Source organism: Octopus bimaculoides, chromosome 4 (genome assembly GCF_046866305.1).
Source record: "Octopus bimaculoides isolate indiv1 chromosome 4, ASM4686630v1, whole genome shotgun sequence".
Lineage (NCBI taxonomy): Eukaryota > Metazoa > Mollusca > Cephalopoda > Octopoda > Octopodidae > Octopus > Octopus bimaculoides.
This window is the reverse complement of record NC_142931.1, coordinates 140,477,668-140,497,667: the sequence shown is the minus strand read 5'-3', so window position 1 is coordinate 140,497,667 and position 20,000 is coordinate 140,477,668. Positions and strand designations below refer to the sequence as shown.

General features: G+C 36.0%; 1 protein-coding gene across 1 annotated transcript in view; it reads right to left on the bottom strand.

Annotated features, from left to right (window-relative positions):
• Positions 1 to 4,951: 4,951 nt before the first annotated feature.
• LOC106872733 (putative G protein-coupled receptor 139) overlaps positions 4,952 to 20,000 on the bottom strand; it is an 81,931-nt gene continuing 66,882 nt past the window's right edge. Inside the window, exon 2 of the mRNA XM_014919818.3 lies at positions 4,952 to 6,244. Coding sequence (XP_014775304.1) covers positions 5,099 to 6,244 — 1,146 coding nt within the window. The 3' untranslated portion in view covers positions 4,952 to 5,098. The remainder of the gene's footprint in view (positions 6,245 to 20,000) is intronic.

Here is a 20,000-nt window from a genome sequence, read left to right as displayed (position 1 = left end):
TATCAAAATTTATTGTCTGCCGTCATCGTTTTGCCAGTTGTTCAATTCCACGCTTATACCATTTGGCTGATTTTAGATGGTAAAAAGCGTCCTGCAAGTGTTTTCGACCTCACTGAATTTGCGTAGAAAATGAAGCACAGTTCGGAAAAGGTAATCTGATGGTGCAAGCTCTTTACTGTAAGCAGAGTGAGACAGCACTTCCAGGATCTTAAATTCCTCAAGTTCGCACTCAGTCACATTGGCAGTGAAAGCGAGGGCATTGTCGTGCTCTAGCGGTGAGTATTTTTGATTGACTAATGTCGTGTAGTGGGCTTTCAAAGCACCATATACTTTCTATGTGTGTGTGTGTGTATATATATATATATATATATATATATATATATATATGGGAGAATATACAAAAAATAACAACAGACGAGGACAGGTGGTGTAAATAACAAAAGTATATATTAGTATGACGCTCGGATATATATATATATATATATATATATATACACAAATATATATACACAAATATATAATTAGCTTCGGGAATCCTAAGCACTTCGATAATAGAATCGCTGGTACCATCGCCACCAATACGAGTAACCCACACACATATAACAACAGTGAGGCCCTCTCCCAGCCCCATACTAGTAACTATAAAAACCTCTGTTCCTATTTCGAGTATAACGGATCATAAATCCAGGGTAATAACCCCACTTTCTCACGAGATTAGGGTCTATATCGGCGGCAATCTTTATTTCAAGTCCCGCTACCGGGCTCACCTGAATTCTTTTTCAAATGGAGCCTCTAAACGCTCTACTTCCCTAGCTACATACACCACCTCCTGAATATTCTCTATACCTTGTCTTGGTCCGTAGTTTGTGGAGCTCCCCCGTACAACACTAACCACTGTAATTGTAAGCTGTGTTTCAGGAAATCGCTTGCTATTCTTCGCTATCATAATGCCTCGTTAGACAATAAGTCCTCTGATGTAATTTTCTCGTGTGATTTTCTCGTGTAAGCACGGAATTTTATTCCCCTTTTACTCATTACGTAAAGTCTTTATGATTTCCCTAAAATGTGGTTAAGCTCTTGCTTATTACTTAGCTATGCTAGCAGCATTTTCTTTCTGTATTCTCTTTATACCATTCTCCATATCTCAGCATATCTTCCTTCTCGAATTTCCCCATCCCTATTCCTTTCTTGTACTGATTATCTCTTCTTGAATCTCTTTTGGTCAGCAACCATCCCTAAGTGATTTATTGACTGCTTAGATTCCTTGAACACCAGTGGCGCTCCCTTCCAACGACCTTAAATTTACCATCTTCTCTCTTCTCTGTCTCATCTACTCCACCTCTATTTATTCCCCCTACGTCATATAAATCCCTCCCCTCCTCTTTTTCTCTACCTCTGTTCCTCCTTCCTACGTCGCATATATTCTCTTCCCGCTCCCTGCCTTTTGTTCGTATTTTTCCTCGTCTCTCTTTTCGAATCTTAAATATCAGACACTACTATATGAAATGCTTTTAACAATTTTCTCTTGATGAGGGAAACCATACTTTTTGTAATATCTCTGTGTCACTGACACTTTACTGGTTGCAAAACTAAGACATTCTGCGTATTTAATCAGAAGATTAAGAAGATTACGATTATTACGTAACTCCGAGCTTACTGAAACAGCTGTTAAGAAATTATGGGTTTCTCAGTATTCTGTAATTTTATGTACATATAGTTTTATATATACATATATGTATACATGTATACTTATATATGTATGTATTTATGTATGTATGTATGTATGTATGTATGTATGTATATATATATATATAGGGTCTATATCGGCGGCAATCTTTATTTCAAGTCCCGCTACCGGGCTCACCTGAATTCTTTCTCAAATGGAGCCTCTAAATTCTCTACTTCCCTAGCTACATACATCACCTCCTGAATATTCTCTACACCTTGTCTTGGTCCGTAGTTTGTGGAGCTCCCCCGTACAACACTAACCACCGTAATTCACAGCGTTCGAGACATACACACTTCACGTCTGGCTGTACAGCCTTTTTGTTTGTTTATTTCACCGTTTCGTTTTCCTGTCTTGTTTTCCGTCCGCCACTACCCTCCACGAAAACAATTTAATTTGTGTTCGTGGGAAGAACCATTTTAACGATGCGTACTGCCTTAATTCTTCGAAACGCCGGAGTTTTAATGGTGGCAGCTGATGAAGGGGATGTTTCTATGTGACCTGCTTGTTTGTTGCACCTTGTTTACCATTTTTGTCTTTGTTCTTTTGCCACGTCATGTACCCAGTTATGTATCTATATGTACATGTGGATGAACGTATATACATACATGTACATATATATGCATACACTCATATATTGTTTATATATATATATATATATATATATATATATATATATATATATATATATATATATGTATATATATATATATATATATATATATATATGTATGTATATATATGTATGTATATATATATATATATATATATGTGTGTGTGTGTGTGCATGTGTGTGTGTGTGTGTGTGTGTGTGTGTGTGTGTGTGTGTGTGTGTGTGTGTGTGTATGTGAATCTTCTCAAAAGCTGGTTATCACCGGACGTGTAACAAGTCATTTATATTGTATTGTTAATCTCCGGATTGGGCTGTCTTTTTTTTTTTGTTCATATATATTTCTCCTGCCGTCGTATAGTATTTGTTATGCTGATATGAATCAACTATAATATTTTTCTCGTGACTTATAAATATGCCATGTAAATATAAGAGCTGGTTCAGAGATTGAAAGACGGTTTTGTAATAGATTTTCTACAAGTTGTGCCAAAGATATAAGTTTATAGTGGACTCTCGATTCTTTTCAGGGAAAGTTTTCGTTTTAATTACGGAAAACAACCTTTCTCTCTTCAATTTGCAAAATATGAATGTATCATATTATGTAGGTTTCTTTTATGCTAGTGCATTTATAAGGTCTTGTTTAAAGGCATAACTTTTTGAGAAGTTTCTCATCGATGCTACATATCAAATCAAAATAGTTAGCTATACTAAATGTGAAATGGACTATGTGTAAAAATCATTGTAGGGAACGAATTAACGTATCGTAAGTTCTCGGTATGTGGTAGATTTCCAGAGATGATGAGTATACCGAGATATTAATATTCAAATAATGAAAGGTTTGCTGATGAAATAAATCTGAATATCTTCAGTAATTTCCGAATAAAAATTATGATCTTTATATAAAATTTTATTCAATTTTTGAAAACAAATTACAGTAACATGTTCGTTTTTAATTAAAAATATTCATTTATTTCAGAGTTATAATCTTTATCTATAACCTACTATTGTTCATGTGGAGGCGCAATAGCCCAGTGGTTAGGGCAGCGGACTCGCAGTCATAGGATCGATGTTTCGATTCCCAGACCGGGCGTTGTGAGTGTTTGTCGAGCGAAAACACATAAAAGCTCCACGAGGCTCCGGCAGGTGTGGTGGCGAACCCTGCTGTACTCTTCCACCACAACTTTCTCTCACTCTTACATCCTGTTTCTGTTGTGCCTGTAATTCAAAGGGCCAGCCTTGTCACACTGTGTCACGCTGAATATACCCGAGAACTACGTTAAGGGTACACGTGTCTATGGAGTGCTCAGCCACATGCACGTTAATTTCACGAGCAGGCCGTTCCGTTGCTCGGATCAACTGGAACCCATGACGTCATGAGCGATGGAGTGCCAACAAAAACAACAACTATTATTCATAAAAAGGTAATAACTCTCGCAATAAATATTTTTATTGTATCTCTAGACGGTTATAATACCAACAATAAACACACACACTGGTTGTTTCACTTCTTTATTATTCGTTAATTGAGTAAATATTTAACCAATTAACTAATCGCTTGTTTGATTAATCATTTAGATAATCAATCATTCAGTTATATTTGTCAAACTCCTTTCGTTGTTATCTGCGACCTCCTCGATGCCATGTTCCCTTTACTCCAGGTCAGCTTCAGATCAGTTCACATCGAGTATCTTACAAACCAAATACAAGAAGGAAATACATACATACGTACGTACATATGTATATATATATATATATATATATATATATATATATATATATATATATATATATATATATATATATATATATATATATATATATGCGTGTGTGTGTGTGACTGTGTCTGTGTTTATCCCCCACCATCGCTTGACAACCGGTGTTGGTGTGTTTACGTCCCAGTACCCTAGCGGTTCAGCAAAAAGACCCGATAGAATAAGTACTAGGCTTACGAAGAATAAGTCCTGGGGTCGATTTGTTCGATTAAAGGCGGTGCTCCAGCATGGCCGCAGTCAAATGACTGCAACAAATGAATGAATATACAGACTCACATATATTAACACATATTTTATAACAATAACGTTTTCTTTTCAGTTTATCTTTTTGTTTTAAGTTTATCAAATCCTTACCATGAGATCTGATGTACATCGTTGTCAATTTGTGATATTTAGTGCCACTAGTTTGAAGCATGAAGTATAGGTGTGGAAAAGTGCGTGAGCATCTTAATAAAATACTAAGTTGAATGTAAGAGAAAGAAACGCTGAAAAATATTTATCAGTGGAAGATTTATTTGATTAGATAAGCGAACTTATTTTATGTTTCTGAAAATTTGTTTCCGGAATTTGCGAATTTCTTTCATGACTAGGCATTGGTTTGCAATATTGTAATCTGCTGAAAAGGTATTTTCTCCCTTATAACATGTCTAACGTGATGATTGTATGCATGAAGAGATTGACTAAAGTAAAAACAGATTAGAAGTAAGGAAGTAGTTTATTGTTTGAGAGCTATATTATTGAGAGATGTTTAGGATAGACTATCTGCGATGTATGATGTTGATATATCAATCATTCATCGATTTCTGAAATTTATAAAATGAATGAAACAGCACGTTGGATTGATTATGAATCATTTGAAAAACAATTTTTGTATAAATCATTTTGTAATAAGGTTTTCAGAAGTCTTATTTCCAAATTCACAACAAAATATTTTAATGTAGAGATTATTTAAATTGTAAATTTCTTTCTCTTTTTTTTTTTTTTTTTTTGTTACACCCAGGAAGATTGCATCGATCTACAGCTTACAGCTGTTGTGCGTACAATGCTTGATGATCTTCTATTCAAGGAATTACGTTTACAGATGAATAGAGCACTTAATTCTTTCCGAAAATATGCTCCAGTGAAACTATAAAGAAAAAAATTTACGCAGTAATTCATATAAAAGATAGTTCGTGTGATAAATAAAATACTCTTTAGAAATTCAAAATCTACTGCCATTCTTATAAAATCAACATTAGTTATTAATACAGCCTTAGAAAATTGAATGCACCATACTACAAAAAATGGTAAATTTAGAGCAATAAAGAAGAAAGATATTACAAGAAGAATTAAAGTGAATTCTAAACGAATGACGTTTTCCTCGGTAATCACAGTATTGTGGTTCCTCTTTCTGTTTCTTCTGAGAAGACATCGGATTATGAGACTGTTTAGTATTGTAATAACTGTGAAAGGAACGAGTGTAATAAAAAATGCAAAAACGTTATCCAGTACGAATGATATTATATTGAAATTTGGATGTACTGTGCATATTTTCGGTCCACCTTTGGTGGCCTCATGAATTCCGCTTAGGATCGGTTTATGAAGGTTAAATATCAAAGATGAAATTACTACAAGCAAAAGTATGCGCCGAGTTGAACGACGTGTGTAGTACCTGTATCGTTGGAATGGATGGCAAACGGCAATGTAACGTTCGACAGTAAAAGCTACTACAATCCAAGCCGAGAGAAAGCGTGATGAATAACCAAGGTATATAAACAGTTGGCAGAAGCCTTCCGTGTGTAATAAGTAAATATAGCTACCATTGGGCCACATTGATAATCCTCGCTTCAACCAATCGATGCACACGTAAAAAATGAGCGCAGTAGTGTCTGCAATGGACAGCGCTATTAAATAATGACTGGCTGATAAATGGCGTAGCTTCTTTGATAAAAATACACTGAGTGACAGTATGTTTCCAATGATACCTAGAGATAAAATTAACGGTGTAAAGAAAACATAGATGTATTGTGAAATTGTCAAAAGCCGCGAGTCACTGTCTACGCTTGACAGAGTAGAATTGCGTTCCAAGAATGTTCCCAACAGTTTTAAGAGTCCATTACTTTCGTTCGCTAAGCAGCACTGTGAAGAAATATTGCTCTGAAAAGAAAAGAAAAAGAAATTGTTATTGCAAATACCGTTGAGGAAATTAGATAGAGCTTCAAGCGTTTCTGATAATTTCTAAGTCTGGATTACAATTTCGGAGAACTCAATTATATTTCACTTGTTAAGATTATCTCTACAGATTTTCCTTTGAAATTACAGCCAGCATTGATTTGTGACGTTTCGTATCCAAATGCGCCTAATGTAAACGACAATGAAATCGAATATGGAAATCGAAGGTGCCTAAAACTGAAATATGGCATATACACCCACTACTCACTTTTCCATCTTCGATCACATTGTTGTTTACATTAGGCATATTCGGATACGAAACGCCGTATTGTCCAGGCTATAATTTCTATAGAAAGTCAGTAGAGATAATTTTAACAAATGATTTAATAGCACTGCTAACACAGTAGAACACATCATTGACTTACAGTTTGTTTGATATGTTTTGTAGTATATCATAGATGCATAACGAAACACGGTATCTCTACAACTCATGAATATGTACATACCAGCTGCCAGGAATCTGTTTAATATGCAATAATGTTACACCGCTATATTTAGTGGATATTTAAGCAGTGGGTTTGTTGATGGTTAATGGGTTGAATGGGTACTGATGGAGGAGAAAAAACTGGAATATAGCATATGCACCTATTACTCACTTTTCCATCTCCGATTTCATTGTTTTTACATTAGGCATATTCGGACTTATATTTAGGCAGCCCGAGGCTATAATGGAAGACATTTGTCCAAGGTGCAACGCTGTGGAATTTACTCCGGAAACATGTAGTTGAGAAGCCAGCTTCTTATTTCTATTTCTATATTGCCCACAAGGGGCTAAACATAGAGGGGACAAACAAGGACAGACAAGGGGATTAAGTCGATTACATCGACCCCAGTGAGTAACTGGTACTTAATTTATCGACCCCGAAAGGATGAAAGGCAAAGTCAACCTCGGCGGAATTTGAACTCAGAACGTAACGGCAAACGAAATACCGCTAAGAATTTCGCCCGGCGCGCTAACGTTTCTGCCAGCTCGCCGCCTTCAAGAAGCCAGCTTCTTACCACACAGCCACGCCTACGATTACGGTTGTCGTAGTCAGACCGGTTTTGAAAATCACTCTTCATTGAACTTAATCACCACACGAGTAGTTTCGCCAAGTTTGAAATTTATCCATGCAGAATTTAGAGAAATAGGTTCTTTTTGCTTTCTCTTTTTTTTTTTTCTTTTTATGCAAATTTCATTTCTTCTTAAAAGTTGCCCACAGAGAATTGTGAGCGCAAACAGGAATATTGACAATAAAGAAAATACCACAACTGGTAAACAGAAAAGCAAAGACGCACAGATTTGTTTTGTCTCAGAAGATTCATTAAACAGAGAAATAGCGTACTGCTTCAATTGTAAAACAAAATACAAAAGTTGATCTCTTACTCTTTACTTGTTTCAGTCCGATTAGTATTTGTGAAGGGAAATCATCGTTCCCATCTCTACCCTTGCGCGATACACACAGACCCGGCTTATATATATATATATATATATATATATATATATATATATAATTCTCTGCATTATCAGCCATGTCGTATCCAATTTTCCGAGCCCACACTAACCCCTACACCCAGTTCTTACTCCTACAAAACTTCTTCTCCGCTTGAACTTCATTTTGTTACATATCTTTCCTGTGGGATTTCGGCAAGGTTGTCAGAAAGTTGGGTGAATTGTTTTACGGTATTTTTACTGACCGTATTCATTTTTAGCTATATCGAATCCTACTTAGTCCTGCACCAACCAACGCTCTGTGAGTAACTTTGGCTGACGGAAACTGTATAGAAGCTCGTCGTGTACATACATACATACATATATATATTTACACACATATTTTTTGTGTTTATGTTTGTCCCCTACCACCGCTTGACAACCGGTGCTAATTTCTTTACGTCCCCGTAAATTAGTGGTCCGGTAGAAAAAACAAATTCAAAGTAGTCAATACTCGTTAAACTTTCGCTAAACCATGCGGTTATATTCGTATTGCTTATCATCTTTTATACTGAAATGGTTGGATCAGTCTGGTATTGATATGACTTGCGCTTTTGTTACTGCATATTCATACGATGTGTTCGGCCATCAACAAATGTAAGCAATTCTAAGCTGTTAATTACAAACAATAAACATCAATAAAATAATATAAATAATCATTGTCTCATTTACATTTTCTTTTCCCTTGATTCTTTAATATTTAATCGATGCTAGAGGCTGTTTTTCTGAGCTGCACAATAGCGGCGCGATAGGTTAAGCACACATTCCGTGTTCTTGTTTTGAACGACCTGGTTGTTCTCACACCGAATATCGCCAGTGTTCACTTATTAAACAAGATGTACGCTACATGTATTGCTGCCTTGCAGAGTTTGTGTCGCTAGATGTAGTCTACATGTTTTGCTATCTTGCAGAGTTTGTGTCGCTATTTCTAATATAATTTTAGTGTTACGTCTGCTTGTTGATTATATTATGTGCACTATGAATTGTATTACTTTGTAGGTGGTCATTGTTTCGTGAGCAATATTTGAAATGTTTTATCTAATTTAATACCGAATAATGGTTATGTAAGACATCTAATGTGCATATTTTGAGAGTTATGCGAATTGTGCGCTACATGTATTGCTGCCTTGCAGAGTTTGTGTCGCTAGATGTAGTCTACATGTTTTGCTATCTTGCAGAGTTTGTGTCGCTATTTCTAATATAATTTTAGTGTTACGTCTGCTTGTTGATTATATTATGTGCACTATGAATTGTATTACTTTGTAGGTGGTCATTGTTTCGTGAGCAATATTTGAAATGTTTTATCTAATTTAATACCGAATAATGGTTATGTAAGACATCTAATGTGCATATTTTGAGAGTTATGCGAATTGTGCTGTATTATTATAGGGTAGTAATTATTTAGATTGTAATTTGTATGAATTCTTTCATATGATAAATGCGTTTAATCTTGTAAATAAAATGGTGACAAGAAAGAAATATCATTTTAAATAATCGATTCACAAACGTTCTTAATTCAAACTGCATTTGTAGACTTTGAATCTGTGCTTTGGTATTGCATGTTAGTATGGAAGATATGTTATAATTTGGAATTCTAAAGATACAATATGTAGGAAAAAGAATGAAGCTATTCAGATTAATTCAGCAAACAGACAGCATGTCGTTCTTATTCTTCTTCAAGCTTACGCTATCATAAGTCTACTAAAACAAAAATTTGAAAGACATGGCACAAATATTCGTGCATTTCAGTTTAACTAACAGACGCCTAAGAGAAAGTCACTGCAAGATCGCTCAACCTGCTAGAAAAAGCAATCAAATATCCGTAGAACAATCATCTAATCTCTTTAAAGAAAAAACAAAAAGATACATTAGGTTACTGTGTAGTTCTTGATAAACTATATCTGAAAATTAAAAGACGGTTCAGACAGCCTTAGATTCTTTTACTCATTAATCTGCTTGCTCAAGATAAAAGCTACATCTAATGTGTCCTTTATTTTAATTCCATGTCTGCTGTTCAGGCAACATTATAAGTCACGTTCAGTGGAGAAGGGAAAAATTTAACATTTTAAAAATTCGTTACAAAAACCGTTTAAAGTTGTTTTTTCTAAGAATTTTGATACTTTAGTTTCGCATTTTTTATGAGTTGATGATTTATCTACAAATTCGAATGTATCTTTAAGTGAAATTATTGTTTAATAAGTGTTGATATAGTGAAACAGAAAGAAATTTGATCGTGAAATATAGCCGTCTATTAAAGGTAGATATATTAATAGAAAATAGCATACTTTTTGTTAGAATTAAGTTAACTTCACAATACAACGAAACCGGAAAAGACGTTGAAAAAAAAAAAACCCGGATAAACAGTTCATCACGTGCCTATATGGTGTCATCCGCCAGGAGTAAGAAACCACTAACAAATGTCGGGTGCAGCAACGCGCTTTTGCTACGCACGCCCCCGTACAAGTACCACGTGCTTATTCAAAACAAACTTAATTATCAAGCGGTTGTCTCGACAGGGCTTTGAATCTTCTGTACCCATCTCTCTCCTGTTTATTACCGACCCACTAACTTCAATTTCAGTGTGAAAATGTGATTGATTTAAGCTCCATTTTTAACTTAGATAAAGACAAGGTTTCAAATATACATTTAAGACGAAAAAGGAATTTTGAAATATTGTTGAATATTCCTTGCTTCACCGAATGCATCATCTGTTCCAACAGCTTTCCTAAAATTGACGCCTTCACCTACTTAGATACTATTCCTTCTGGTACACATCTAACTATTCTGAAACTAGGATGAAGTTACTGTGCCTGTAGAGAAACTTTGTCAGTCATGGTTGATTATTTATCTTTATGTGTATGCGCAGATCTGGGCAAGAATTTTGCGTAAGACTATCAGTTACCCTTGCATTGAAGTTTCTCCCCTCTGCACAAACCGATGTTTTCCATGGAAAAAGTCACCGTTTTAGGCTGATAGAATATGATTCCAGTAACGTCGCAAGTGCTTCATGCAAATAGTCTGAACAGGTACCGCAAGGTATCTTCTTTGTCGCTCTAACAGTTACTCCCATCCACTGCCCAAGACTCGTCCTTTTTTTTATTATCTTTATCGAACCCGAAAAGATGGAAGGCGAAGTGGACTTCAGCGAGATTTGAACCGAAAGCACAAGATTCGAAACGAATACTGCGATGTTTTCTACTCGACAGCTCTATCAATTAGTCACTTTCAACTCCAAAATTATAACAATAGATCGTCTGAGATTCATTGTTTCTATGTCGGCTCATTTCTATTGTGACTCATAGATAGCAAGTCAGAGATCTTCTGTTTCTATATTGACTCATTTTCTGTCGACTCAGTTCTATTGTGACTCGTAGTAGAGAGCTAGTCTGAGATTTGTCATTTCTATGTCGACTCAGTTCTAGAAGCGATTAGTTAGTTTACAGCTCTTCTCCATTGCAGCGCGTATCAACATGGCTCTGTCTGATATATTCCCTGGCGTGGACAGACGCATACATGTATATATATATATATACATTGTGCATGCATTTATGTGCATATATACTCTTACTCTCTTTTACTCTTTTACTTGTTTTAGTCATTTGACAGCGGCCATGCTGTCGCACCGCCTTTAGTCGAGCAAATCGACCCCAAGACTTATTCTTTGTAAGCCTAATATTTATTCTATCGGCCTCTTTTGCCGAACCGCTAAGTTACGGGGACGTAAACACACCAGCATCGGTTGTCAAGCGATGTTGGGGGGGGGGAGCAAACACACATACACAACACACACACACACACACACACACACACACACACATATATATATATATATATATATATATATATATATATATATATATATATATATATACATATACATATATACGACGGGCTTCTTTCAGTTTCCGTCTACCAAATCCACTCACAAGGCTTTGGTCGACCCGAGGCTATAGTAGAAGACACTTGCCCAAGGTGCCACTCAGTGGGACTGAACCTGAAACCATGTGGTTGGTAAGCAAGCTACTAACCACACAGCCACTCCTGCGCCTTTATATTTATATATATATATATATATATATATATATATATATATATATATCTATATATATATATATATATATATATATATATATATATATATATATATATATATATATATATATATATATATATATATATATATATATATATATATATATATATATATATATATATATATCAGTGGTTTTCAACCAGGGTTCCGCGGAAACTTAGGGTTCCCCCAGTAGAGTCCAGGGGTTTCGCAAGAAGTTACATAAATGCTAAAATCGACAGTAATTTTTAATTCTCCTGTGCAGGTATGTGTGTACATGTTAGGCCCACGTGTACATCTACGAGTTGCACGCCAGCGTAGATGACCGTGATCCTTGGTGTGTATATGTAGGCCTACGACGTGTACAACTACGAGTTGCACGAGAGAGAGAGAGAGAGAGAGAGAGAGAGAGAGAGAGAGAGAGAGAGAGAGAGAGAGAGAGAGAGAGAGAGAGAGAGAGAGAGAGGGAGATGTGTGTGTCTATAAGTATATATAGTGTGACTGAGTGCCTTTGCTTGTGTGTGCGTGTGAACCAGTCATGTGTTGTTTCCAAACCTTTCAAAAAAGTTATTGAATATTATCTGACGGCACGCTCCGTGTCTATTGAACATTTCACCTGGAATTTTAGAACCTTATAACATCTGATAGCAACTATTTGTTTCTTCTTGTGTCTGCACAGGGGTTCTCTAGAAGTTTATATCGATGGCTTACATGTTGCATACTTTTGTTTTTAACATTCCCATCCTTGGTGATTCCTTTGCAATTATTATTGTGCACTGGTGCTGTGATGCACTGATGTTTATTTCTTGATAAAAAATATTCTATCTAAATATTAGAATTCCGAGGAATTTATTTTATAAAAAAAGAAGAATGTATATAATCAAACTTACAAGACTTACTTTTGAAAACTTTCATAGCAGATGTGCAACTTACTCTTACAAAATTGTGGATTCATCATATAAAATGATATGCAATATTAACAATGTCTCTATTACGTACGTTTAAATAGTAGCGCTATCGATGCAATAGAGCCACAGCAAACTTACTATTCATGGAACTGCATTATTCATATTGCATTAAACCTATGTAACGTAAATGAATTAAGATGTTTTATCTAGAAGTGTGTATATCACAATCATCAGGGCAGTTAATCAACATCTTTTTAGTTCCCTTTCACTGTCATTTATCAGCTTCTTTTCTATAAGTGTATAAAATACCATACCACTGTCAGAAACACAAGCGTTGCCCACAAGAAAATTTCGAAATTTCGGGAAAAGAATAGAGACAATAGTCTTCATTGCGATAATAATCACAAGATGCCCGTGGAAAAGAGCTCAACATTCTATCATAATTCGGAAAAGATGACTGGAAAGTGATTTCTTCCATCTTTATTATAATACATTTTTTTCAATGAATTGTTTTCTGTCATTCATTTTTATATTTCGCTGCAAGCCAAAGTATGATTCTAAATAACGAGAAATCACGCAGCGTTTTTTCATGGTGTAATACTGAGCTTTATTAGAACGTCTATCATGAGCGCTGGTTTTCAATAGAGCTTTAAAAATTGGATTATTTCAAAGGAGAAAAATTGGCAAAATAATTTAAACACTGTTTAACTATCCATTATAAAGATGTCTTCTAGCTGGAAATATAAATTCTGAAATACATGCGTACATAACTAAAGGTAACAAAAAAGTAAGGTACAGTCATAATATTTACTGATGTCACGAATTACCGAAATCATGAATCATATGGAATTTGCAGAAGCAAGAAATATATCTTCTGATAAAATAGGGGAAAAAAACTGTGTTTTGTATAAATTAAAATATAATATATGCAGAGAGAATATTAAAATTTGTAACAGAGCTGTTTTATTAAAAGTTTTTATTTTGATTCTTTTATGTCTGTGGTCATAATATAATGTTATAATCTATTGTTTAGTTTTATAAGCGTAGAGAAGGTTCCCCCCCCCACCCATAACTCAACGACTATTCACTGAACACCAGTTTTATGAAAAATTTTTGAAAAAGAAATGAATGGAATGTTAATTACATAAAAAAAACTTACTTGCAGAAATACTTAGGCACCAGAAAACAAAGACAATACATCCAGTTTGTTCATTTATTAGTGGCTTTAGTATGTAGGCGGTGGAGGCGCAATGGCCCAGTGGTTAGGGCAGCGGACTCGCGGTCATAGGATCGCGGTTTCGATTCCCAGACCGGGCGTTGTGAGTGTTTATTGAGCGAAAACACCTAAAGTTCCACGAGGCTCCGGCAGGGGATGGTGGCGAACCCTGCTGTACTCTTTTACCACAACTTTCTCTCACTCTTACTTCCTGTTTCTGTTGTGCCTGTAATTCAAAGGGTCAGCCTTGTCACACTCTGTGTCACGCTGAATATCCCCGAGAACTACGTTAAGGGTACACGTGTCTGTGGAGTGCTCAGCCACTTGCACGTTAATTTCACGAGCAGGCTGTTCCGTTGGTCGAATCAACTGGAACCATCGACGTCGTAAGCGACGGAGTGCGAACAACAACAATATGTAGGCGAGCGAGTTTTTGATAATGAATCTAAATGCTAAATTTATTCGGTTGAAGTAAAAAAATGTAGTACATTAGAAACACCATAAGCTTTTTTTTTTAATTTCAGTAACTGGTTATAATTGAAGCATTCCTAATCTTAAAGAAGATATGCAGTATTTAGAAAACAATTTTTGCAACGTTGTAGACCTAAACGGAAAACAAAACCAGCTTTTAGTTAGGTATTGGCTTAATTCGCCCTTTAAATGTCAGGTTGTGCATTGTTTTCCACTTGAGGGTAAATGCCACCGTTTATTTTTATTTTCCTATTGTGCTACAAAGAAAAGAAATGTACATTACTTCAAGGTTAGCAACAGCGTATAATATACAAAATGAAAGGAATAGAATGTATTGAATTGTCTTATAAAAGACACTTCTGGTGTTTAAAATGCAACAAATAATGTACAATGATTATTCTAACCAAATGAAATATTTTTTATAGATATAAAGGAGGATGTCTGAAATTGGAATTTGAGAGGCAGGAAGAGGGGAGAGAGAAAGACTAGTGGATTTTTGCTGGTGAATGAATCTATGACGATGAATGCGGACGGCGTTCATTACCTGTGTAATAGATGCAGTCATCTGATGCAATGTTTAGTGTGTTGCAAGTGTGGCCTCTATTGAATATAATAGAAGAAGAGATTGTGAAGTAGAGATTTAGCTTTTTGTTGTTTAAAAATTGTACAAAATTATTTTCTTAAAGTATGCTGTATTTTAGTGCTGTTGAGATAGATCGAGAGACGGAGAGAGAGAGAGAAAGAGAGAGAGAGAAAGACTGATAGAGAAAGAGAGAGAGAAAGAGAGAGAGAGAAAGAGAGAGAGAGAAAGAGAGAGAGAAAGAGAGAGAGAGAAAGAGAGAGAAAGAGAGAGTGTGTGTGACAGAGACAGACAGACAGACAGACAGACAGACAGAGAGACAGACAGACAGACAGACAGACAGACAGACAGGCAGGCAGGCAGACAGAGAGAGTGACAGACAGACAGACAGACAGACAGACAGACAGAGTACGTTGTCATACTTTCGCAGAGAATAATTTAAGATCACGTTTTATACGTGTATTTTTAGTCTATAGTGTATTTAAAAAATAGAAGATCCGCCGTTGAATGGTTACATCATTGTGTAGTAGTGAAAAGGGTTAGAGGTGAGAGAGAGAGAGAAAATGAGAAATGTACTGAAGGAACTAAACAAATTAGAAAACTGTGAGATCTTTCTTTAGAATTGTAAAATTCACAGGATTATTTGGTGGGGAGCACTAAGAAAATTTCAATCGAACTTATTTCGGTTGCTGCGAGCTTACTATCAGGGTAGAACGCACACATCCTGCCACTGTTTCCGTGGACAGCCCTCGAATCTCTCAGCCTTTTGAAGAATTATTTCTTGTTTGATTTTTTGTTTCTTTGTTATTTTATAAGTCTTTTATATATATATATATATATATATATATATATATATATATATATATATATATATATATATATATATATAACCTCCTCATTGTATCATATAGCGCTATCTCTACTAAAAGCTGGAGAGCAAACACCCCATTCCAGTCCGATGTGAATTAAGCAATGCATACGTTCAGGCAGTAACGGATGACATAAGCGATCATCACCTCTGCCCAAACTTTCCTGCTCGTCACCACGTCCTAGTTTTTCTCCAACTGAAGAGCAAACTGAACCAGTCCGTCAGCCCGGTGCACCACGATGCTATTGAACAGCATGGACTTGCTTTTCCATGTACCGAACTGCAGTTCAACTGAATTTAGCGTTTGGCTTCGGGTCCTTTATTTGCTTCGTGTTCCCTTACAGTGGTGCCGATCACCTCAATGTGCCCGGCTTCATTACGATGATATCGTCCGTATATACAGAGACGCGTTCTAGTTTGCGCGGGATATCTTCAATGTTTCAGGTTTCTCAGCAGCGGCTCGGGAGTCAGTATATACAAAACAGAGGAAAAGGAGCAATCTTGATGGACTGAGTGCATTATACTGAATTGTTCCTATATGTGGCCATTCACCCTAGCCACCGAGCAGATGTCGCAATACATTGCGAGAATCCAACCCCTGAAGACTGGACAACCACCGAATATTAATGGTTTATCCTAGCCAAGGTTTTCTTTTGATCTGAATTGATCAGGACCCCCACCCCCACCATCTGTATGATGTACCCCATACGATGGATGTTGCCAAACTTTGCCGAAAAAATCTAGCATATAACCGTAAAGTTCGTAGGGTAGACTTTCCAAATCAAGCGATTTGCCCCTCATGCATCGAACAATCTCTTCCCTCCTGTATTTCATCAACTGTTATCGGCTTTTTGCACCTGTGGGAGGAAGTCGATGTGAGCATTGATGTCCATCTTGTGTTCCTGTCTGCCACTTGTTCCAAACATCCTAAGAAATTGCCGTTGTCAAGGTGCACACATCTACTTGAGATTGAGTAGCATGCACTCATCATTGTCCGTCAAAAACCAAACTGTGGTTTTGTTATCACATTGATCGCCTTTCACTCGAGCTCATCAAACAGTTTTCTGATCCGCGTATTTTTGAATACGCGATTTAGCTCTGACAACGCAATGATTATGCATTGTCTTACAGAACTGGTCGAGAGCTAATCCCACAGGAAGTATGTCAGTTGCGATGCCCTTCCTAAGTTTCTCTTATAAGTCTCTGGTTAGTTTTTCCTCTTATCTATTTTTCTTTATCGCAAATATATGATTAAATGTTTATCGATTCTTCATTAATCACTGTTTCCAGAGTAAACCACAATTTGTTGTTGAAGATTGCCCCAGTGAAAACCCGCTTACGTAATTCGTTAATCTGGTCATTAAGCTTTTCGCACCGGGAAAGACGAGCTCAGCTCCGATAACCGGAACCTTGCTTTTAAAGCCTATCCAGATCTTCCGTGCAAACCTCAAATTTGTGGTCTGTGTAGGCTACAACTTTACACTTTGTACCACCTACGTTATCTCTCTTTCTTTCTTTCTCTCTCTCTCTCTCTCTCTCTCTCTCTCTCTCTCTATCTATCTATCTATCTATCTATCTATCTATCTATCTCTCTATTAGCCTACATATTACTCGATCCATATACAACCTGGAGGACCCGATGCGGTTTTTCTGTGTCTACAGTGGGACAGTAAGGAAATCCAGTCGGTCCCTGTCAGATAATGAGCTTCATTGAATGGTTCTTGTTGATAGATTCTCCTTTCTGACTAGACAGAAAACTCTTTGTATTACTATACTTAAAGAAAAAATCGCATTAACTTAATTGAATCGCCATACTCACATAGTGATTATTTCACACTCACAAACGATTGTTTTCTTTGAAGTCTGATCTGGACAAAATGAGTAGTTCTCTTCTATTTCTATCGGAATTTGGTATTCGATAAATACGCTTTCATAGATTTTCTATGTCAACATTGCTCTGCAATTATACAAGAATTCGTCTCCTACGATTCTGCAGCTGTTTCTCAGAATCTTAACTGATTATCTGCTTTCTCTAATTAAAAGAACGGATGTGTATTTACAGATTATCTCATTATTTTCTCTAATCAAAAGAAACGTTGTGTGTATTATAACGTAAAATAAAAGAGGAGTATTCATCTGTCAATATTAATTGTATTTTTCTGACTTTGTACGAAATTTGAAGCCTATATTAATTGTATTTTAAGATTACACTCACTGCTCATACGTAATTAATTTTATCAATTTAAAATTTATGGGTTGTCTCATTTAACTTGAAGGGCGATGTTTCTGTTAATCCCTATTTATGATATTTACACCTTTGATTCCCAACTTGTATAATTTTCCTTGAATTTGTCTCCTTTATTCGTCTAATCGTGTTCATTCGATCAGTAAATCAATTTAGAATAATACCAAACACAAATAAACATCGCTAGAATTTATGAAACAGTCAGGCATTATATTGACTTAACTCTCTCTCTTTTAAACATATTCAAAAGTAGCCCATCTTCTACGTGGTCTTTTAAAATGCTAGAGATAGCAGGGATCCCATTGGCTTATTCTAAGGCCTATAGCATGGAAAATAGTCGTACCAACAAATTCAACTCTGTTTTTTATTTCTTTTTCAACTATTCTCTTATCTCCGGAAAATCTCATTTTATCAAAAATATTCAGTTAACAAATTCTAGAATGGAAAGAGCGGCGTAGTTTTTCATCTTTTATATTTTATCTTTTTTCACTCATAAGACTGCGGCCATGCTGGAGCACCACCCTGAGGATTTTTTTTTTAACTAATCGATCGCAGTACTTATTTTCTTTTTAAGCCTGATATTTATTCCATCAGTCTCTTCTAACGAACCACTAAGTTACGGGGACATTACACTTTTGATTCCCAATTTGTATAATTTTTCTTGCATGTAACGTCTAATTTTCATTTGTCTCCTTTATTCGTCCAATCGTGTTCATTCGATCAGTAAATCAATTTAGAATAATACCAAACACAGAAAGACATCGCTAGAATTTATGAAATAGGTATTATGTTGACTTAACTCTCTCTCTTTTAAACGTATTCAAAAGTAGCCCATCCTCTACGTGGTCATTTAGAATGCTAGAGATACCAGGAATCACATAGAGATTACAATTCAGCAGCCCATCTGTAAGCTTTGCAGTATGAGAGAGAGAGAGAGAGAGAGGGGGGGGGGAGAAAGAGCATTGCAAATAATGAATGAAATAAACATGAAATGAAAAAATCGTATAAATAAAAGGGCAATATGGAGCTATGGCAAAGAACGAATCAAGTTTCGATTAGGGAGCAAATATTTAAGAAAAAGTGGAAGAGGATTGGTAGCACAATTAGAAACGACACACCAAATGTAGCGAAAAGTTCTTTACAGTGGGATCAGGATGGATATAGAAAGAGGGGTAGGCCTAAGAACTCGTGGCGTAGATCAACACAAAAGAAACTAGAGAAAGGGGGACATTCATGGCAGAGTATAAGTACAGAAGCGAGAAATTATACGACATGGAATTCAATTGTAAGTGGCCTATACTCCGCGTTGGAGGGTTAAAGGCAAGCAAAAATAAATAAAATAAAATAAAAGAGCATTACAACAGATGTATACGCTCCCGACTTTGTTGCCTCATAACAACCAATAAAATGTATACTTTTTAACAAAATTTTATACAAATACCGCTTAGAGTATATAAGGATTTATTGGAAAGAGTTTTCCGAGGGGGTGGAGAGAGGAATTTTGGAAAATTCACACGATCTGACTTTCTTCTCTCATAACTTTCTGGAAAATGGGTATCATTTAATGAAAATTTATGCGAATCCCTTTCAAACGGCATAAATTATGATTTTAAAGAAATTTGTGGGGAAAATTTTCTCGGGGTTTTTTCCCATCTTTTTTTAAAGACAGCCTTGGAGATGATGGGGTTGGCGGGGGCAGCTTTGTATGAAAAAGTTTTGAAAACTCTTTTCTTTTTACAACCCCCTCCCTCATCATCCCACTCCGGACCTATTTGGCCAATTTTATTTTTGCACTTCAAAACCATGGGAAGAGCATTTTTGCCGACACCACCCCTAGAGGCGAACTAGCG